Raw genomic sequence first — 22,017 nt, 5'->3', positions numbered from 1 at the left:
GTCCCATTCACATGAAAATGAGTGAACAGGCATTGACTGCTTTCCACCAACAGAAGGGATATCAGCCAGCAACATTATTGTCAGGATCCATAAAGAAGCCAGTCACAGAACTAACATCCACAAGCTGCTCCTTGATGACAATACAAAGCCTTCCACAATGCTGTGCCACTACTGCTCTTCATGCTATAACTGCTCTGTATATAGGGGGTTTACGGATTCTAGAGCTTTTCTTCTGGCACCTCTAAAGTAGTAGCTTTATTTCTACTAATATGTTTAAGAACTCAATTACCATCACTTAACTCTATATTACACCCGACTTAGGAATGTATGAAAGCCTCTGTGACACAGCAGCAGCTAGAGATGAAGGAAAACCTTAAATCATCCTCTGTATTACATTTACAAAGGTTCTGAAGTATCTAGGCACGTGTGCGCTTTACTAGTTTTAAATATCGCTGGAAAGGAACCTCCACGGCTTCCTTTCAAAGACTATTCTACAAGCTAATACAATTTATAATTGGGAAATCCTTGCTGGTATTCAGATGGCATTAAGAAAAGGAACATTTACATCCCCAACCCACTCCTCTCATACTACTATGAATAACTACTCTTCTTCCTTAATGTTTACACCTTTCAAATATTAGTAGATTTATGTACCCCAGCATCTTTAGCAGTCATTTGCCAAATTACATATATTTAGCTCTTTAAACCCTCAATCATTGCTGTCACTCATCTGAATTATATCTTATTTACCAATAGCTTTATGTCAAGTATCAGAGGGGTAGCCGTGTTAGTCTGGTTCTGTAGAAGCAGCAAAGAATCCTGTGGCACCTTATAGACTAACAGATGTTTTGCAGCATGAGCTTTCGTGGGTGAATACCCACTTCTTCGGATGCAAACAGTGGAAATTTCCAGGGGCAGGTGTGTATATATAAGGAAGCAAGAAGCAAGCTAGAGATAACGAGGTTAGATCAATCAGGGAGGATGGGGCCCTGTTCCAGCAGCTGAGGTGTGAAAACCAAGGGAGGAGAAACTGGTTCTGTAATTGGCAAGCCATTCACAGTCTTTGTTTAGTCCTAAACTGATGGTGTTAAATTTGCAGATGAACTGGAGCTCAGCAGTTTCTCTTTGGAGCCTGGTCCTAAAGTTTTTTTGCTGTAGGATGGCCACCTTAAAATCTGCTATTGTGTGGCCAGGGAGGTTGAAGTGTTCTCCTACAGGTTTTTGTATATTGCCATTCCTAATGTCTGATTTGTGTCCATTTATCCTTTTCCTTAGAGACTGTCCAGTTTGGCCGATGTACATAGCAGAGGGGCATTGCTGGCATATATTACATTGGTGGACGTGCAGGTGAATGAACCGGTGATGGTGTGGCTGATCTGGTTAGGTCCTGTGATGGTGTTGCTGGTGTAGATATGTGGGCAGAATTGGCATCGAGGTTTGTTGCATGGGTTGGTTCCTGAGCTAGAGTTACTATGGTGCGGTGTGCAGTTGCTGGTGAGAATATGCTTCAGGTTGGCAGGTTGTCTGTGGGCGAGGACTGGCCTGCCACCCAAGGCCTGTGAAAGTGTGGGATCATTCTCCAGGATGGGTTGTAGATCCCTGATGATGCGTTGGAGGGGTTTGAGCTGGGGACTGTATGTGATGGCCAGTGGAGTCCTGTTGGTTTTCACACCTCAGCTGCTGGAACAGGGCCCCATCCTCCCTGATTGATCTAACCTCGTTATCTCTAGCTTGCTTCTTGCTTGCTTATATATACACACCTGCCCCTGGAAATTTCCACTGCTTGCATCCGAAGAAGTGGGTATTCACCCACGAAAGCTCATGCTGCAAAATAGCTTTATGGTAATGTATTGCACCAAACTGAATAATCTATTATATGCCAGGTGTGGTTATACCATAGGATTGATATAGAGAGGGATATTACCTCCCTATCATTATGCGTACTGATACCTCTGTGTATACAACCCAGAAAATGCACTGGCCTTCTCTTGCTGCCATATTGCTATACAGACATTTTTGGTATTACTACCAAGTCTCTTCCTACATTACCATGTTCCAGGTTTTTTTCTTTTCACTAAGCATGAATTTTAAGATTTTTCTCAATCAAATTCTGCCCCAGGGAAATTAGATCGTACTTGTAATTTTTAGTTAAGTTCATTCTATTATTTTCTGCCCATTTTTAAATCTTTCTAGATCCTTTAAAAGAAGCTTGGGAACATTCTACAAGACAGCCATTCATTTTAAGCTTTAAAAGGACTGCTTGACAACAATAAAATGCTTATTAGTAACTCATATTTCATTATATTTTTTTCTAAACTGTCAATTTGATTTTTATTACAATTTTAGCTTAGTCCCACTCTAAAAAGGCAAAATTCAAAAAACTTAATATCAAACTGAATTTGTCATAATTCAACAGTGTATTAATATGAAAAGTAATATTTCAGCACATCCTAAACCTGTATCAATACATGCTGCTGTTAACCAAAATAAAAAATTAGCATAAAGTCAGGGTAGTCATATAGATTAGCAAATGCAATCTATTTACCTGCAGCAGTTCTACAACTGTCTCTGCAAAACCAACCACATACATGGCTACTGCAACAGCATTAGCAAATGCGAAGATTAGGCCTATTGCACCACCGAATTCAGGTCCCAGGCTTCTGGAAATTAAATAATATGCTCCTCCTAAAGAAAAATTGTATGAAAATGCTTTAGAACTCTGGACACCAACAGAGCTGTAATTATTCATGTGGGCAGCAAAAATCACTAGCATTAAGGAAATTTTTAAATCCTAGGCACTATGATAATACAAATAAATCTCAACTACTTTCCTTATTTCTGTTTAAAAACTCAGTATGTAACAGATAGTGACAATTTATTTCTAGAGATACTTCCCCAAGTTACTAAAATTACTTAAACCTGGTGCCTTACATCATCACCTGAGACTTGCAGTCACCAGAAATGCTCTGTCAGTTTTATTGTTCAAGTACACAACTGATTTGGAATTTTACAGATACTTGCCTGTCTGAACAGGCGAAATAATTTTGAAGGATGGAGGTGGATTGAATGCTTTGTTACTTAGACACACTTTTACCTATAGATAACATGGAAGCAGAATTTTCCTCAGTGAGGACTTGTGCCTCTGACATGCACTGAAAAAATTATGACTTGTTTGTAAATCTATGTAGTTGGTGTGCTGTTTTTTTTTCTTTTTAAATAATCCATCAGGTATATTATTTGAGATTAGCATAAACATGCATATATAGTCAAGAAATACTACTTTGTTTCAATTACTACATGCTACAAAGTACTTGCCCCCCTACACTGTTCAGAGTTACCCTGAAAACAGCTTGGCTTTTTGCCCATTGGGAACAACGAGAGATAGCCAAAACTCCTTCTTTCAGAATGGCTACTAACAGCACCCTGAAGCTTCATTCCCATCAAAAACTGGAGGTTACAATCATTTGAAAAAAGAGGACAGATCTTCATGGAATTTTCTGCAGTATAATATTATATCTAAAAAAAAATTCTATTAGGAAGTGTAACTGCAGATCATTAATCCTAAAAAAGTTCTTCAGATGTAACCATTGCATGAGATTTCAGCAAGTTTGTATTACATTAAAATTTGAAAAGTCTTCATTATAAAGATCATTTGGGCCTAAAAACACGGTGCAACATTTATTTTGGCCTTCCCACTTCACCCTTACCCCCTGGCCTTCAATTTTAACTCCAACTAAGTTAACTTTACTTGTACATTCTCAGAAATTTCATTTTTTACTCAAAACATAAGTGCTGTAATTTTGTGGAGGCCAGTTATGGACCTGACAAGTCTGGGCATATCTGTCTAGATTTTCAAAATGTGGCATTAAGTGAAAATCTCCTAATTTGCAATAAGAAAGAATTTCTAAAAGATCTGTTGAAAGTCAGACAGCCCTTTCCAGTATTAAACAGGAAGTAATCTACATGAAATGCTGGAAATAAATATTGACTGGTATAGCACACAACTTGATAGAAAGTAGTCAAACCAATTGTTCAGAATGACTTATTTCTTGGGTTATAATTGTTACCTGGGTAGAAAAAAATTCTCACAATTCAAGAAATCCTAGTACAACAGTATATTAACATATGCATTCAACAAGAATGAACACTGAAAACAGTTATAGCTGATAAAATTCTTTGTCTTATGATAAATCTCTAGTCTATACAATTTGGAGTTTCTTTAGCTTTCAAATGATGTCAAGGGAGTCTTCTATACTGCACTGCGAATGTCATGACAACCAGAAGACAACTATTCAATTTGAAAACTGTTTCTTTATATTATCCAACTTGAAATATATTCTCTCTGTCTTAATTTCCATGCACAAGAACGTTTTAAACAGAAAATGGGGCATTGGAGGCTAGGTGGAAGAATAACATCTGAAAAAACAACAGAAATTTAAAGAAATTATTTGATACTATAGAAATGCATGGTTGTTTTTTTTTTAAATTCTCAATGTTTAAGAATAAATCTGCAGGCAAACAACACACATTCCCTTAATGGTATCGCCCTATAGAGTTGCAGATAATGGATGTTATAAGTTGAAGATAGCATACTGTGAATCCAGTAACGGGTCAATTTCAGACTAGGAAATATTAATTGTGTGTGCATAAAGGGATGGGATAGGGGAAGAGAAGGAATAGATTTAAAAATAAATCCTAGAGTCTACCAGAAGAGAAGCAAGAATATAACTTTACTCTTTAATACACAGAAAAGAAGAGTGTTAATTAGAATAGACACATTTAACAGCTAAATGCCAAATGACAATTTTATGCTTGTGACAAGGCTAACGTTTAGTTGTTGGTGTTCCTGCTGCATCTTATTTGCCCTGCAATAGTGACATTTTTGTCTGTGTGTCTAATAGCGAAGAGTGGGATAGGCACATAAGGAGCTTTTTGTAACTGCTATTGCTTTACTTTATTACTGGTTTTTATAATAAAACAGCTGATTGAATACTAGTGATTACTCTGCTCCAAAAGTATTTCATGACAGTAAAGTCTATCCCTGCACCTTAAGCTCTTACTGAAATCATTTTGTAGATACATAGTTCCTGACTACAGGACATAAGCATGCATGCTAACAAAAGTGCCAGTCTTAAACCAATACCTTCTGGAGAGAAAAGCATTAACATTATCTAAAAGGTAACTTTTCAGAGCAATTGAACTTCTTTTGGAAGAGTCTGCCACCATAAAATTATGTGTGCCCAGGAACTTATATAGTTCTGAAGAAAATAAAACAAATATATTCTACTATAGGACAACAACAGATGTTTCTGAAACAATAGATATATTTTTACCAGGAAATACATAAATTTCATCCAATGGATTCATCTATAGGAAAAAAGTTAAAATTACTCTTTTAATTTTAACCCAGCCATGTAATAGAAGTGTGGGCTATTTAATAGCATTCATTTTTTAAAAAATAATATGTCTTTTTTTAAAAAAAGTCATAATTACTGAGCAAATATATGAGCATATGGATTTATTCCTAAACAATTTTATTTTCAAGGTGCCTTTTGCATTATAAAAAAAACAAAACTAATTTCTTACTACAGAACACTAATTAGGTTCTGAAACTATAAAATACTTAAATAGCAACAACAAACAACAAGGAAATGACTTGCTCTCTCCCCCTACCAAAAAATCTGCAGGAAAACAAGGCAGCATTTCTGTGAAATTGGGAAGGTGAGCTACCAGTTAGAACCACCTTGCAAGTTATTCAATTAATTTGTTTTTTAAAAAGAGGAGGTGGGAGGAGGTGAGAGAGACATTGCAGAACAACAGATATTTCCTAGAAAGGGAATCCTTTTAGCTATTTTCTCTTCATGCCATCAACACTTATTTATCATTCTTAAAGAGAAGGGAGAAGAAACTCAGATTTAATCAGAACCTTATCTTATAGACACAATTTTAGCCACAGTTAAAGTACAAAGAACTATTTACAAAAGTAGTTTTACCTCCTCTTACAAATCCATTGGTAGCTATTGCTGAAGTAGACAATCCTGTGATAGTTGTCACAACAGTTGCCATTGCAATAACCAAGACAGAAAGAGCTTTGAAAAGAAAAAAAAATAGTTATAATATGTTAAAAATTAAAGATAGCTTCAGAAAAGTACATGTGCCTTGTACTTCATTGTGTCAAAATTGTGAGAGAGTGTACTTTCCAAACAGGTTTGGATAACAGACTGGGCAGAGCTCTTATACAGATATGGAAGAAACCTCCTTTCCTACTACCCTCTTCTTCTCCAGAGAGTTGGGCACAGTGGGATTCAGGGAGAACTAATCAGATTTGGTCGGGAGAACACACTGCACCTTCTTATCAATAGCGTAGCAGCTGTGCTCTCTAGAACCTGCTATAGATGTTAGGTTCTCTGTAGTCCAGTTCTGGGCTAAACCTTCAAGGCTAAATTAAAGTGTAAGTATTACCACATACTCTCCATATCTATCACTCTCTACTTTTCAGACCTAAACTAAAAGTATGTAACTCACTCTGAAGAACTATGGAAGGGAGGAGTCAGATTAGACATTCTAGCAAGTTTTTCCATTTAGCTTAAGAATTTTATGATCATGCTGTGTAACAGGCAATACATCTGTATTATTCAGCCCCCTTTCTCCAATTGCTCTAAAATCATGGATCATTGATAACTCATTTAGAAGTTACCCAGTCTCCATATATAACTGCATTTGCTAAAACTAAATAAGATGTCAAATTTTTAAAAATTGCATACATACCTATCCCAGCCTGTCCTACAATCCATGACAGTCTGATGAAGAGCATCACACCCCAAATATTCAACATACATCGTACCTAGGAGAACATATCTTCTCATAATTGCATGGTTTTAACATATACATAGAGTTATTTCAGCTAGGTATTGCAAACCACATGTTAAACCTACAAATACATTCATACTTAAAATTTTGAATGGATTAGTTGCTGTAGCAAAGCCCCTTTTCCCTCCTAAAATGTTCCATGACTGAGTGACATTATTAGGTATATACAAGAGTTACTGGTTTGGTTGGATGCAGTTTTTCATCTTTCATCTCTTGGGGACTAGGAATTGTTTTCTGATCACAGGTTTCTTACCCATTTTATCTTCATCAGGGATGGAAAATTACACTAATTCAAGAACTGAAACCTAATATTTTTGATCCTAGACCAATTCCAGAAAAAATGCCAAATTGGTCACAGAGAACAATGAGTTTCTCTTCATCGCTAGAGTTCAAAATTCATACTAGAGTATACACCATTGCAAAACTGACAAGACCATTAGAAAGCTGGGATATTAGAGCATTGGTGCTAGTCCTCTGCTGCTTCTGTTCCCAGTCCTACGTAGTGCCCTTTGTTCCTTCTTTGTTTTCAAACAAGGACAGGCACAGTTTAGTTATAGCAACAGTTGGAAAGGCATCTGGAACAGGCCATATCGCTTCTTCTAAAACTCTGTCGTTCTGAACATTTTGTTTCTGAACCCTACTCTTCTGCACTCCATTTTTTTTAGAAAAACGGCTTTTATTATTGCCTTTTTGCATTTTGATTTTGGGTTTTTTATTCCTCGACAGAATTTAAGTAATAAAAATTAGCATCGAGTCTTAAAACTGATAATTAAATTGTTCTCTTTTGTTGTGAAACGTTTATTTAACAAGTGGGTATAGACTGGGAGACATGTGCCTCTCTTCAAATCCCAGGAGCTCCAAGAACAAGCAGCATGTCTAGGGATTTGCCAAGATCCAGAAAGCCTATTCAAAGGCCCTTCAGTGAGACATAATTGGAGTGGAAACACAAATGCATAGCTGGGCTCTAACTATTCATGTGAGTAGCATATCCCAAGTAGACAAGAATCACTAAAGAATAGTTCTGAGGACTTTGCCCAAGATTACAAAGCAAATCCCAAAAGAGGTGGGTCTTCCAGCAAGCTTTTAATTAAAAGTTTCTTGGGGAAAAGTGTGCATTTCCTGAATATATATTTGTGGGAGGGGGAGTTTACACCAATTTCATGTCAAGATTTAAACAAATGCATTACACACTTTGAAGACCAGGATTTAAGTTTATCGCTCACAAAGTCAATGGAGACCAGGTAATTGGTCTTACAAAGTTTAAATCAAATGAGCTCTGACAGCTTTAAACTCTATTTCTCTCGGCAAGTTTATATCAGCAAGAAAATGGACAACCTTTAATTATAGCTAATGAAAAGGAAGGGAGAGCAAAGTTCATTGATTAAATCCAAGACAAAATGAAAAAACAATAAAAATACCCACCCTACATGAATAAATTACTTCTATATAGCTGAATATGTCAAGAGATTATTGTTTTGAATTTTCCTGCAAATTCCAGTTTGAGAGAGGATGAAATTTTTGTAACCACTTCAGAAACTGAGAATGCTAGTAGTTAATATATGTAAATAACCTGCTTCGTGTAATAATGCTTTTTTTTCCCCCTTGGTATCAAAAGAATTAAATTTTCTTCCATTTCAATCCAAATCTACCCAGGCCCAAACTGATGTATATTTTTGAGGTAAGGATTGAGTGCCCCAATATAAGAGTGATTCATAATTAAGTCTCCCAGTAAGTATTTCTAAGGAAGTGAAGACATCTACAGAAGGAAGAAAAGGGAAAATAATTGCCAGTATCAAAATCCTAAACCAGTGATGGGATAGCAGTGAAAGGAAGATGATGGTCACATTCCCTTCAAATCCTGAAGCACTAAAAAGCTAGCAAAGATTACTTTTCAATATCTCCCCTGTACATTTTGTACTTGTTTCTTAACCTTTGATTTAATTATTTTTAGCAAAACAGATCTGCAACTGACATTTCATTCTTGCTGAAAAATACACTCACTCAAAATATGTAAAGTAACTGGCAAGGTCACATCTATTAAAAGGCTTGACATACCATATATTTACTTACCAATACACCTTTTATCCAGCCAAACTTGACTATTCCCTTACTGTCTGCAGCATAAGTAGCATCAGCTTCCCCAGGAGGAGTCCCTTCTTCTCCATTTGCATATCCATCCTCAAAAGGTTCCTGCAGAGATGGTGGGAAAATAAATTAAAACACCTTACATCTACTATCCTTACACAAGTGTCCAAAAGGTGGTTTCAGAACTGGACACTCAATTAAATTTGACTCAGATGTCATTATCAGTTCATTAGTAAAAGTGATCACAGACAACAAATTATTAATTTTTAAGACCACATCTATGTAGCGTGTTCTAGTCACGATTTATGTGACTATTGTATACATTTTCATACTTCAGTAATTTTTATAATTTAGATATTTGAAATCCCTACAAAAGATTTTTAAAATAAAGTCTGTTTTTACTTGAGGCAGTGATTAAGTCATGCCATAGTAGATGAGCAGTACCTACAAAAATTAAGTTGTCACCGACACTGCAGTTACAATCAAATTAGTATCAAACTTTTTTTTATTGCAACTATGCAATCTATTACTGTGTAGATTAGTGCAATCACGTTATTCAAATATTTTTCCTAGATTTATAAACTGTGTCTTCATAGGTCTTCAATCTGATTCAAAAGATTAAGAAACACAACACTCTCGTAAAAATGGGACCTTTATCATCATTTAGTCTGACCTCTTGCCTAAACACAGGGTATAATATTTCATTCAGTGAAACAGTCCAGCAGCAGAGTGGACTAGTTAAGTGAACACGACTGAGCCCAATAAACTTGTAAATGAACTCAGAGGATCTCTTTCAGAAAAGACAACTGAACTTGATTTAAAGTTAAGAAAATGAAGATGAATTGATCACTTCTCTTTGGTAGTCTGTGCAGTGGGTCAATTACCTACACTGTAAAAAGATTGTAGCACATACCAAGAAAGTTTCCCCACAATAATCAATTCCCCTTTAAGTCACACTCACTCCCCTTTTTAAACTAAAATGAGAAGAGAGATGGGTCTTGCAGAATGCCCTGAAGATCTAACTCTGAGTCCCACAGTGCAGACGTCCTTTACTATTGCCTAGCATTCAAAAAGAATGTTGAGTAACCAAGTGGTTTTGCTTTAGGGTATGTCTACACTGTGCAGTTGTCGCCAAAACTTGTGTCTTTCGGGGGTACTTAAACCCCCCCTCCCCCGCAAAAGACAAAAAAGTTTTGCTGATGTGAACTTAAAAACACATAAGTCAGGAAGTTAGGGGTCTCACAATGATCTAACTTGTCCACAAAGCAGATAGGTAATCTATATAGTCCTACCTTGTAAACAGTGTTTGAGCAAAAAGCTAGTGAAAAATCTGGGGTGCTGCTGGGCTATAGATTGCCCCTTGGCTGTTATCAGGCTCTTGACTGCTAGGAGGAGAGGCTCATCTGCATGCCACTACTCCACTCCAGTTGAAGATGCCTTAGCCTCAAACAGCAATTAAAAAACTCAAATACACAAACTAGATAAACCAATTTGTACATACCAAGATAATGGAGCAAATAATCAAGCAAACATCCAGAAGATAATAAGGTGATAAGAAACAGTCAACATGGTTTTGTCAAGGAAAAATCATGTCAAACCGACCAAATAGTTTTCTTTGACAGGGTAACAAGCCTTGTGGATAAGGGGGAAGCAGTAGATGTGGTATATCTTGACTTTAGTAAGGCTTTTGAAACTGTCCCACAAGACCTCATCATAGACAAACTATGGAAATACAGCCAGCTTAGGTGGAGCTACTACAAGGTGAATGCGTAACTGGTTGGAAAACCATTCCCAGAGAGTAGTTATCAGTGGTTCACAGTCAAGCAAGAAGAGGATATTGAGTGGGACCAAAAGACAGCGGTCCTGGGTCCAGTTCTGTTCAATATCTTCATAAATTATTTAGATAATAGCATAAAGAGTACACTTAACGATACGAAACTGGGAGGGGTTACAAGTGCTTTTGTGGATAGGATTAAAATTCAAAATGAATTGGACAAACTGGAGAAATGATCTGAAGACAAATGCAAAGTACTCCACTTAGGAAGGAACAATCCATTGCACAGATACAAAATGGAAAATTACTGCCTAGGAAGGAGTACTGCAGAAAAGTATCTGGGGGTCATACTGGATCACAAGCTAAATATTTAATATTGTTTCAAAAACACCCATCATTCTGAGATCTATTAGCAAGAGTGTTGTAAGCAAGACACCAAAAGTAATTCTTCCACTCTACACCATGCTGATCAGCCTTAACTGGATTAGTGTGTCCCATTCTGGGTACATTTCAGAAAAGATGTGGACAAACTGGAGAAAGTCCAGAGGAGAGCAACAAAAATGATTAAAGGTCTAGAAAACATGATCTATGAGGAAAGATTGAAAAAAAACTGAGATTGTTTAGTCTGGAGAAGAGAAGATTGAGGGGGGGGGGGCTACTCCTGGGGGGAATTCTGCGCCCCTGCAGAAAAATGGGGAAGCAAAGAAGTCTGTGGTGGAACACACACCCCTTCCCCAGCAGCCCATCCCCCAGCACTCTGCTGCGGGGGGGATGGACAACTGCATGTGCGTGCGTGTGTCCATGGAGAGACGTTAAGGGGGTAAGGTTGGGAGAGTGCCTGCATGGGAATCAGAGTATGGCTACACTTGCAGCTGTACAGTGCTGCCGCGGGAGCGCTCCCCGCTGCAAGTACTCCACCTCCCCGTGGGGATTAGCTTACAGCGCTGGGAGCCACACTCCCAACGCTGGGGCACTGTTTACACTGGCACTTTGCAGCGCTGTAACTTGCTGCACTCAGGGGGGTGTTTTTTCACACCCCTGAGCGAGAAAGTTGCAGCGCTGTAAAGTGCCAGTGTAGCCAAGGCCTCAGTGAGACTCACTCTGTTCCTCTTGCTCACTGTTGCTGCATCCTGGGCTTGGAGGAGTAGGGCTGTGTGAAGTAGGCTATCCCTGAGGCAGAGCAGAAATGTAACAACTAAGCAGGCAGGCTGCTAATGTTCCCATTCTTAGTCAATTAAGGATCCTTTACCTTGCCAGAGTGATATAAAGGAGACTTATTGTAAATGACAGTAACAGAATCCTCAGTTAGGCCTTTTCTACACTGCCACTTTGCAGCGCTGCAACTTTCTCGCTTAGGAGTGTCAAAAAACACCCTGAGCGCTGCAAGTTTGAGTGCTGTAAAGTGGCAGTGTAGATGGTGCACCAACATTGGGACTGAAAGCCTTTCAAGATACATTTCAGCAGGATCAACTCCAAAGGCTGTTCTGGAATATCTGCACACAAATAAGATGACCACCCTCTTTCTAAATGTTTTTGTTGCTCTGCGCATACTTCTAACACTTCCTGTAATAGTTGCCAGTGGAGAACGCAGCTTCTCCAAGCTGAAGTTAATAAAAACACATCTATGCTCTACAATGACACAGGAGAGGCAGGTTGGCCTTGCAACCATCTCAGCAGAGCATGAGCTGGCCCAGACTATGGACCTTCAGGAAGCAGTTCAAAACTTTGCAACCAAGAAGCAACAGAAAGCACCGCTTTGATTATTCAAAGAGATAAAAATGCCAGTGTTTACTATTCAGACAAGAAAAGTTACATTTGCTGTTCAGGTGTTTGAAAGTTAAATGTTACTTAAAAATTTTGGACAAGGCATTTTAAGTTGTTAATTCTCCTTTATTGGGGTAGGTAGCAGGGCAGTACCATGAGAGGAGTAGAACAGGAAGAAGGCAGAATTGAGACCTTTCAAAGTTTTGGCCAAGTGAGGGGGCATGGAGGCATCATTTGAGCTCCCCACCTCAGGTTCCAACCAAAATGTTGTTGGCCAGCCCTGACAAGGGAAGATAAATTACCAGAGTGCCTGCATAGCAGATTACTTCCAAAGAGGCAAATTCTCTTTCTAGTCAAGACAGAATCATTCCCTCAAAGGGTGCTTTTAGAGCACAGTAAGAGGGCCTACACAGGTAGGCAGGATAGAGTGCCCAGTGTGCTATAAATTCACTAACTTACTGCATATAAAATTTCCCTGTGTAGACAAGCCCTTAGGCTCCAGTCTGTAAAGGGTGGTCTAGATCAAGTATTCTTGGGCACCCTGAAAAACCTAGAGATTATGGGATGGAACCACAGTTGTGGCTGTGGCTGACACTGCCTACCTCTTCCAAGAGTGTTTTGTTGGAAAAGAGGACTGTCTCCATCTTCTGAAGTTCTAGGACGTGAACAGAAACCAGCTCTCAAATGCCAACGTTTACTGATAAACCAAGAGACGCTAATTTCCAAAATATATTAGTAGGTTCTATTTATTAGAACCCTTTCTGAATTTTAGTATGACTATACCACCCATTGATAGTAATATCTATCTAACATGGGCCTGTTTAAGAGCTAAGATTTTAAGTAGGAGTTTTTTCCCCTAGATACTTATAAGCAGACGACTTTAACTGAGGAGATTTGAAAGGAAAGGGTCCACTAACAGAAGGATCACAAACTCCAAATACCATAACTCACGTCCATCTAAAGTGATTAACACCAGAGGCAGTGTCTGCTTTGAGTTTCCTGAGGACACTCAGTGTATACTGTGCAGATCTTTAAGCCAACTTTGAGAACACTTTACACTACCAGAGCTGTATAAAGAGGCCCTCGTTGAAAAAAAATAATCAGGCCCTCTTTTTGACCACTACAAAATTGGCTCTGGATGCCTCAGTGCCCTACAAAGAGGAAAGATTTGATACTCTATTCATGAGCAAACTCCCTCAAAGCAGAAAACTTTGCACTGACAACACCAAGGTACTCATTATCTGATGTAATCCACCTCTGGATTGTGCTTTCTGATGGGGAGGATGGGCCCCTATAATACAGGAGGCCAGGAAAGGTGCCACCATCTGCCCTAATCTAAGTTCTCACCAGATTTCCTATGTCAGAAATCTGTTTCCCCTCCAGACCTCTTTTGGGCCCCTTTGACTAAAGTGAGTGACTATGGCACTGAGCAGTTTGAGCAATGGCAGTGATCTCATTACTATTTTAATACTCTCAGATATGAAGCTCAGAAAGCCTCCAATACACCTTAAGAGGATTCCTGAACCAATGTTATAATAACCCAGCAAGACAAAAATGAACTCTTCATCATTGCTCTGAAATTCATAATTGCCAAAATTACCATGTATAAATACTCTGCGCAAAAATAAAATAAATAAAAAAGTTGTCTTTTGATTTTTAAAATTAAATCAGTTGCAAGCAGTTTGGTGCTTGTTTTTTTTAATAACAAAACAAAAAAAGACCCACGTGTTTATATTACTCAAGCAGTTTTTATGCTTTGGCCAACATAGGACCATCAACATTTGATAACATCTTTTGCTTCCACAAAAAAGACAATGACATGTTTCTAATAAGAAACAAAGAACAGAGTGTTATTGAAAAAGATCGGGGAGAATTTTAAGAGGGGAGAAAAAAGAATTTTCAAGTGTTCCATGGTGCTCAAATCACCAAGCAACTCCCCTGAATTTACAGTGGACCTATTTTTATAGTGTAATTTTGATCAAACCCCCACTATTTTGTTTTATATTTAAACCGTATAGGAATTACAATTTACGTTTAATCTATTGAACACATTTATATTCTCGGTACCCTTTTAAGACTAATAAATACCCTTCATCACTATTATGTGCAATAAACAACTAAGTAGGTTACAGCAATACCACGGCTCTCATCTTTCTTTGGTAGATTCTACAAACAGCTGAACATTTAAGAACTTAGAGAACTTAGTAGAGCCCTGTGTGGATACAAAAATTGGATCCGCAGCCGATCCGTAGCTGCCAGAATCAACCTACGATCCACTAGCCATCTTTTACCTGTATCTGCATCCACATCTCACAAGGGATAGTGATGGGGGGGGGCGCGAAGAGGAGCGAGCAGGGGGCGGGGGTGGCGCAGGGTGGCACGCTAGGGAGAAGGGGCATCATATCGCGTGCTGCTCCTGGGGGCTCACAAGCAAAAGTAGCAACACATGTTACATCACAGCAGGGCGGAGAGGTGGGGCACCGGAGCCCTGCCCGCTTCAATCCCTGCAGCTGGAGGCAGGCCCTGTTGCCCAGGAGCCGGAAGCACGGCCAGTGCTGCCTGGCCATGGTGGGGATGCTGGCGCTGTCCAAGGGGCCCGAGCTGCCAGGCAGGAAGCGGTGCAGCAAGCAGGTGCTGGACGGCCCCAACTCTGGCCTGCCGCCCAGCCCAGCCACTGGCTGCTAACCACCAGCCCCAAGCATGCTGCAGCCCCCAGGCTGCCCAAGCCAGATGCCACGGGACAGGCACCGCCGGCGAGTAGAGCTTTGTGCGGTTGTATCCGCATCCGATACACTATTCGCAAAAATGCTCCGTGGATATCTGCAGGGCTCTATTTACTAGCTTTTAAACCAATTTTATGGTTCTGATTTTTTTTATGTTGTACATAAAGGATCATAGCTAGCTTTTCAGTGAGTTATGAACTATCAAGTCAGCACTAAATTATGTATACTATGAATAAAAGATGGAAGTTTTGTCCTGTATGTCTTGTCTTTCTCCACTATGTAATGTTCTGTAGGGAAGTATTTACAAGTACATGAATTGTTTAAAGGTTATTGTTGGTTATCAGTGCCAGTGGGTGCCTTTTTAATAATGCACAAATGAGAACAGCGAGACATTCTGAAAGTCTGTGGGTGCAAAAGAATTCCACTGTTTAAGAAACCAAGCTTAGGCTTACTATTTTTCATGGTACAAATTAAGGGCTTGTTTACAGGGGGAGTTAGTGTGCAGCAAGCCAGGGTGTGAATCTACAGTGCACCAGCTGACCATGCATTAATTCACCATGTAGACAAACATCCCTACTGGGCTGGGGATGGAAGGGGCTTCCTCAGCCCCTGCATGGAGCAGCTGGGGCTGAGTCAGGATCAGACCCACCCCCAGAAACCTTCCCTGGCTGCAGGAAGCTCTGCGCCCCCCCCCCCCACTTCCTGACCCCATTGCTCTTCAGTCATAGGGGGAGGGGGGGTTACTGTACAGGATGCTGCTCAACCCCTGTGCACCTAGACCCCCGTTCACGAGTCTCATACCTCCACCAAGCCCATACCCCCGGCATCTAGACCTGCATCCAGATCACCCCCGATGAACTCCCCACAACTGAACTCAAACCATACCCAGACCCCCACCCCAACCAGCTGCACCAGATTTCCACCCCACTGAGCCCCTTTCTTTCAGCACCTAGACCCCTGTGCTGAACACCCCCCCCCACAACCAGACCCCCCTGCCAAGCCCACTCCCTGATCCTCCTGAGCCTCAACTACCTTCACCTGGACCCCCTACAGAGTCCCCTTCCCCCTGTACCTGGAACCCCCTAATGAACCCCTGTGCTTCCACAGGGCACCTGGAGCCCCCACTGAACTACCCGCACCCAGACTGCCCCACACAGAACCCTCTCAATCTACACCTGGATCCCCACACACTAAGCTCCTCCACACCTGGATCTGCCAGGCTGAGCCTGTCTGCTGATACCTGGTGTGCCCTGGGCCACCCGGGGGGTAGGGGGGCGCGCAAGTGGAGCAATTTGCTTCTTCCACTTGGGTCTTTGGCGGCAATTCGGCGGCGGAGGATCCTTCCACCCTGGGACCCGCCGCCGAAGTGCCGGGTCTTGGGCAGCAGTTCAGCGGCGGGGGCCGCCCACCGCCAAAGACCCCAGGCCCAGGCCCCCTGAATCCTCTGGGTGTGCCTGGCACGAAGAGGCAGGGCCCGAGGGTGTTTCTGGGGGAGGCCTGGCCCTTGTTCTATGTCAGGGTCAGGTGAAGCCTCACCGCCAAGTCCTTGTCCTGGGGTGGGGTGGGGTGGGGTGGGGGGAGCAGAGGGAAGAGAGGTATGGCAGGGTGATCTCCTACCTCCGCATGCAGTTAGTGGCAACATTTTGTATTGTCCACACAATTTTTTTTGGTGCAGAATTCCCTCATAAGTAATTATTAAAAGTAACATTCCATCATTATGTACTGTAATTAGTACTATTTTAGAAACAGTACACATTCAAACAGGATCTTATGAAGTGAACAGTTACTCATTATTTACCAGCTCCACAGGTGAAATCTTCTTAGCGTATGTACAACGTGCTTCAGAAGGCATGTGATCAGGATGTAAAAAAGACTTTAGTCTCAAATCAGTGAAACACCTACAGTTAATGTTTCTTTTTCAACATATCTCCTCTGCGCACACTCTCTCATCCATTGAGCCCCAGATGCATTACACTAAGGAGAATACAAAATCCTGCAAGTAATCCGACATGCTCTTGGTGCTGATCATTCCAATTAGCTGCTGAAGAGGATCTTGGATTAGAGAAAATATTTAAAAAGAAAACTACATATTAAAAAAAAAAATCAGTTAAATAGAAAAATATCTTATTCTACACAGCAGCTTGGATTGCCATGCCAGAGCAGTTTCGTTAGTCTATCTAGTCCACCACGCATCTCAAACAATGGTATTGCCAGATGCTTCAGAAGATGGTATAAAGAACCCCATGTCTTGGAAAGTTACAAATAACCTGCCCATAAAGAAAGTCTCTTTCCAATGCTTCCAAATTATTATTTTGAAGAGTTACAATTATTGTAGTGCCAAAGGATCAAGTGAGAACAGGGGCTCCATTCTAAGTTTTTTATACCTGCTCAGGTCTTACTGTTTGCAGCATTGAGGTACATAGGTTAATTATGCAATGTATAACTGGCCAAGCTCAAAAAGGGCTTATATTCAACTTGACGGTATCTTTGTCTGGCTTCCTGCAACTATATGGATTGACTAGGTGCAACATTCAAAAGCTAAGATTTCAAGGAATGTTCTAGGCCAGTGATACTCAGACCTAAGTGGTTCAGGACCAAATTAGCAATCAACATTACCCAAAAGTAGCATGAATTCATTATTTCATTCACTATATATTCATATTTAAACAGTATGACAGGGGAATATTTAGTTATATTCTCCTAACAGCAAAACGACTAACCAAGTATTATGATTTTATCAACTACAATTGGTTAATAACATAGTAAAAACATCCTGATTGGTTAATAATTAAAATCACACAGTGTTTTAATATGTGCTGCAAAGAGCAGCAGGAGACGCATTAAAGAGCCACTTGTGGCTCATGAGCCTCAGTCTGAGTATCACTGTTACAGGCATAATGGACAGAACCCTACTGATTTGGGACTGAAAAAAAAATGGAAAAACAGAAAGGGGGAATATGAGGGACAAAAATCCCCTGCAAGCTCTTGAGCATAACCACAACTTCAAGCACCTCTTCAGTTGTTTATAGATCAAAGAACTGGTTGATGATACCCAGCAAAACTTCCCAGCACAAGACCTCTGTTCATCTCTGCTTACCCTCCCAATAATTTAAAACGTTGACACATTAAATGACTTCTCTCCCTGATAGAAAAAAGAATTGTGGTAGGAAAGGAAATATACAGGGGAGGTGGACAGAGTCCCTGCAATGTGAAGGTAGATATGGAGCACGCAGAACTCCCCATATGTGAGTGGTAATTGGGGAACCCTTGTAAAGGGAAGGGGAAAAAGGTGGGCACAGAGCTCCTCACATGGGGTGACGGGGATAAATGAGTTCACACAGAGCCCCTGTCAAGAGAGGCTAACAGGGGATTCTGAAATGGATGGAAGGGGGAACCACAAAGAACTCATGGTATGGAGGGCGGGGGAAGAGGGACAGGACAGATTGGAGTTCCCTGGTATAGATGAAGGGCAGAGTAGGGGCACACAGTCCCAGTCACAGGGGAAGGAGGGACCCAGGTATGGAAGGAGGGAGGCATGAGGAAAAGTAAAGTAAAGAATAGAGGTGCATACAGCCCTGGGCACGATGTACAATGTGGTGCCCAGGTATGAGAGGGGGAAATGGAGGGCACACAGAGAGCTTGTGGAGAGGCAGGAAAGAGATGGAGAAACGCAAGGAGCCCCTATTATGTTTAATGATCTCAGCCTACAGAAACAACACTGAATGTGGTCTCCTAGTGTGAAAATAGAGAACTCTGTTTTTCTCCGACAATAGTTATACATCCTAACATTGTTTGGATTCTTTTTGACCACTACTGCACAACAAACAGAGGTTTTCACTGAGCTGCCTACTGAGAAAACTCAGGGTCTTTTCCTTGAGTAGGTACATTTAATTTAGAACTCAGTAATGTATATTAATCAGTTGTGTATTATTTTGCATTTGCAACACTGAATTCAGTCTGCTATTGTGCTGCCCATTCACTCAGATGTGTGTGTCTGGAGTTCTTCATGGCCTTCTCTAGTCCTGAAGGCCCCAACTTCATCTGCAAGTTTTGTCACCTTGTGGTTTATATCCCTTTCCAAAATGTCAATATTAAAAGCTGCTTCTCATATAGAAGCACTATTAAGCTTTTATTGTGCAAAAAATTGAACAATTTATTCCTTAACTAGATTTTAATCCATGACAAGTTTTAACTCCGAGTACTAGCAAAAGGAAGTTTGATCACAGTATGTCTTTACAAAATGATCATAGAATCATAGAATTCAAGATCAGAAGGGACCATTATGATCATCTAGTCTGACCTCCTGCAAGATGCAGGCCACATAAGCCGATCCACCCACTCCTTAAGCAAGCGACCCCTGCCCCATGCTTCGGAGGAAGGCGAAAAACCTCCAGGGCCACTGCCAATCTACCCTGGAGGAAAATTCCTTCCCGACCCCAAATATGGCGGTCAGCTGAACCCCGAGCATGCGGGCAAGACTCTCCAGCCATACCCTCTGGAAAAAGGCTAACAATATCTTATCATTGACCCATTGTGCTAATTACCAGTGTGGCACTTAATTGACCTATTGACTAAGCCCGTTATCCTATCATACTATCTCCTCCATAAACTTATCTAGCTTAATTTTAAAGTCATGGAGGTCCTTTGCCCCCACTGTTTCCTTCGGAAGGCTGTTCCAGAATTGCACTCCTCTGATGGTTAGAAACCTTTGTCTAATTTCAAGCCTAAATTTCCTGACTGACAATTTATATCCGTTTGTCCTCGTGTCCACATTAGCACTGAGCTGAAATAATTCCTCTCCTTCCCTGGTATTTATCCCTCTGATATTTAAAAAGTGCAATCATATCTCCTCTCAACCTTCTTTTGGTTAAGGAAAACAAACCGAGCTCCTCAAGTCTCCTTTCATACAACAGACTTTCCATTCCTCGGATCATTCTAGTGGCCCTTCTTTGTACCCGTTCCAGTTTGAATTCATCCTTCTTAAACATGGGAGACCAAAACTGCACACAATACTCCAAATGAGGTCTTACCAACGCGTTATATAATGGGACTAGCACCTCCTTATCCCTACTAGAAATACCTCGCTTAATGCATCCCAAGACCGCATTAGCTTTTTTAACGGCCACATCACATTGCCTACTCATAGTCATCCTACGATCAACCAAGACTCCTAGGTCCTTCTCCTCCTCCGTTACTTCCAACTGGTGCGTCCCCAGCTTATAACTAAAGTTCTTGTTAGTCATCCCTAAATGCATAACCTTACACTTCTCACTATTGAATTTCATCCTGTTACTAATACTCCAGTTTACAAGGTCATCCAAATCTCCCTGGAGGATATCCCGATCCTTTTCCGAATTTGCAATACCTCCCAACTTGGTGTCATCCGCAAACTTTATCAGCCCACTCCTACTCTTGGTTCCCAGGTCAGCGATAAATAGATTGAATAAAATCGGACCCAAAACCGAACCTTGAGGAACTCCACTGGTAACCCCCCTCCAACCCGACAGTTCCCCCTTCAATACGACCCTCTGCAGTCTCCCCTTTAACCAGCTCCTTATCCACCTCTGGATTTTCATTTCGATCCCCATCTTTTCCAATTTAACCAGTAATTCCTCATCAAACGCCTTACTGAAATCAAGATATATTAGATCCACCGCATTTCCCTTGTCTAAAAAATCTATTACTTTCTCAAAGAAGGAGATCAGGTTGGTTTGACACGATCTACCTTTCGTAAATCCATGCTGTAATTTGTCCCAGTTGCCATCGGCCTCATGCTCCGTAACCACTCTCTCCTTTAAAAATTTTTCCATGACTTTACAGACCTGTTAGTTTAACATCTGTAGTATGCAGTTACCCGGGTCACTTTTTTCCCCTTCTTGAATATAGGAACTATATTAGCTAATCTCCAGTCAAATGGTACAACCCCCGAGTTTAGAGATTTATTAAAAATCATCGCTAACGGGCTTGGAATTTCACTCGCCAATTCCCTTAATATTCTAGGATGTAGATTATCCGGGCCCCCCGATTTACTTCCGTTTAGCTGTTCAAGTTTGGCTTCTACCTCAGATACCGTAATGTCTTGATGTTTCTTCTTCCTAAAGTAAAGGTTTTTATTCAGCTTCCTGGATGTTTTATGGAAGGTCTTTTCAGAGAGGGAGGGGGCAGGCTTGAGGACAACAGCAAACAAGCTTGAGTCCACTTTCCACACACCAATGCACATCCTTGCCTGCAACTTCAACAGTATTAGGTGAGGTCTCCGAACTTCTGGACTCTACTCAGGACCCAAAGAAACATCCCAGGCAATGAAGAATCCCTTTAGTCTGATCTCTTCAGGTACCCATTGCTCCTCTTCTCTCCCCACCCAGCACCTGTTGTTCCTCCACTCTTTGGGAGAGGCCCAAAGGAAGGGAACAAGGAAGGTATCTCAACTCCACCAGCAGCAGTTATGTCCTAATACATTACTGGTAAACATTCCCATGTAGTATCTGGGGAACAGCAATTAAGTGAACTCCCTCACAGCAGTGTAGGAGCATCATCATATATAGGCATGAGAGAGAGGATATTCAACTGACATTACTATCAAAAGGGCAAAGCAAGCCAGCTGGGTGGCGGGGGGGAGGGGAGGGAAAGAAAGAGAGAATGGGACAAAAACAAAACCCCCACTATCCTCTCATTAACTTTCAGTTTTATAAATATTAGGTAAAAAATTTCAAATAGAATTTTCAAGTTGACCATTTATCTTTAAGTGAAGGAAGGGCCTTTGACACATCTAAAATACAACTATATAATCACAATTAATTA

At 40.7% G+C, this 22,017-nt stretch overlaps 1 protein-coding gene across 1 annotated transcript in view; it reads right to left on the bottom strand.

Moving 5' to 3' along the window:
• Nucleotides 1-22,017, bottom strand: part of SLC12A2 (solute carrier family 12 member 2) — a 114,476-nt gene that overhangs the window by 65,655 nt on the left and 26,804 nt on the right. Inside the window, exons 2-5 of the mRNA XM_039544523.1 lie at nt 8,941-9,060; nt 6,769-6,844; nt 5,994-6,089; nt 2,546-2,685 (exon numbers count right to left, since the gene is read on the bottom strand). Coding sequence (XP_039400457.1) covers nt 2,546-2,685; nt 5,994-6,089; nt 6,769-6,844; nt 8,941-9,060 — 432 coding nt within the window. The remainder of the gene's footprint in view (nt 1-2,545; nt 2,686-5,993; nt 6,090-6,768; nt 6,845-8,940; nt 9,061-22,017) is intronic.

The sequence above is a fragment of the Mauremys reevesii genome, linkage group 6 (assembly GCF_016161935.1).
Source record: "Mauremys reevesii isolate NIE-2019 linkage group 6, ASM1616193v1, whole genome shotgun sequence".
Taxonomy (NCBI): Eukaryota; Metazoa; Chordata; order Testudines; family Geoemydidae; genus Mauremys; species Mauremys reevesii.
This window is presented reverse-complemented; position numbering and strand designations above follow the sequence as displayed.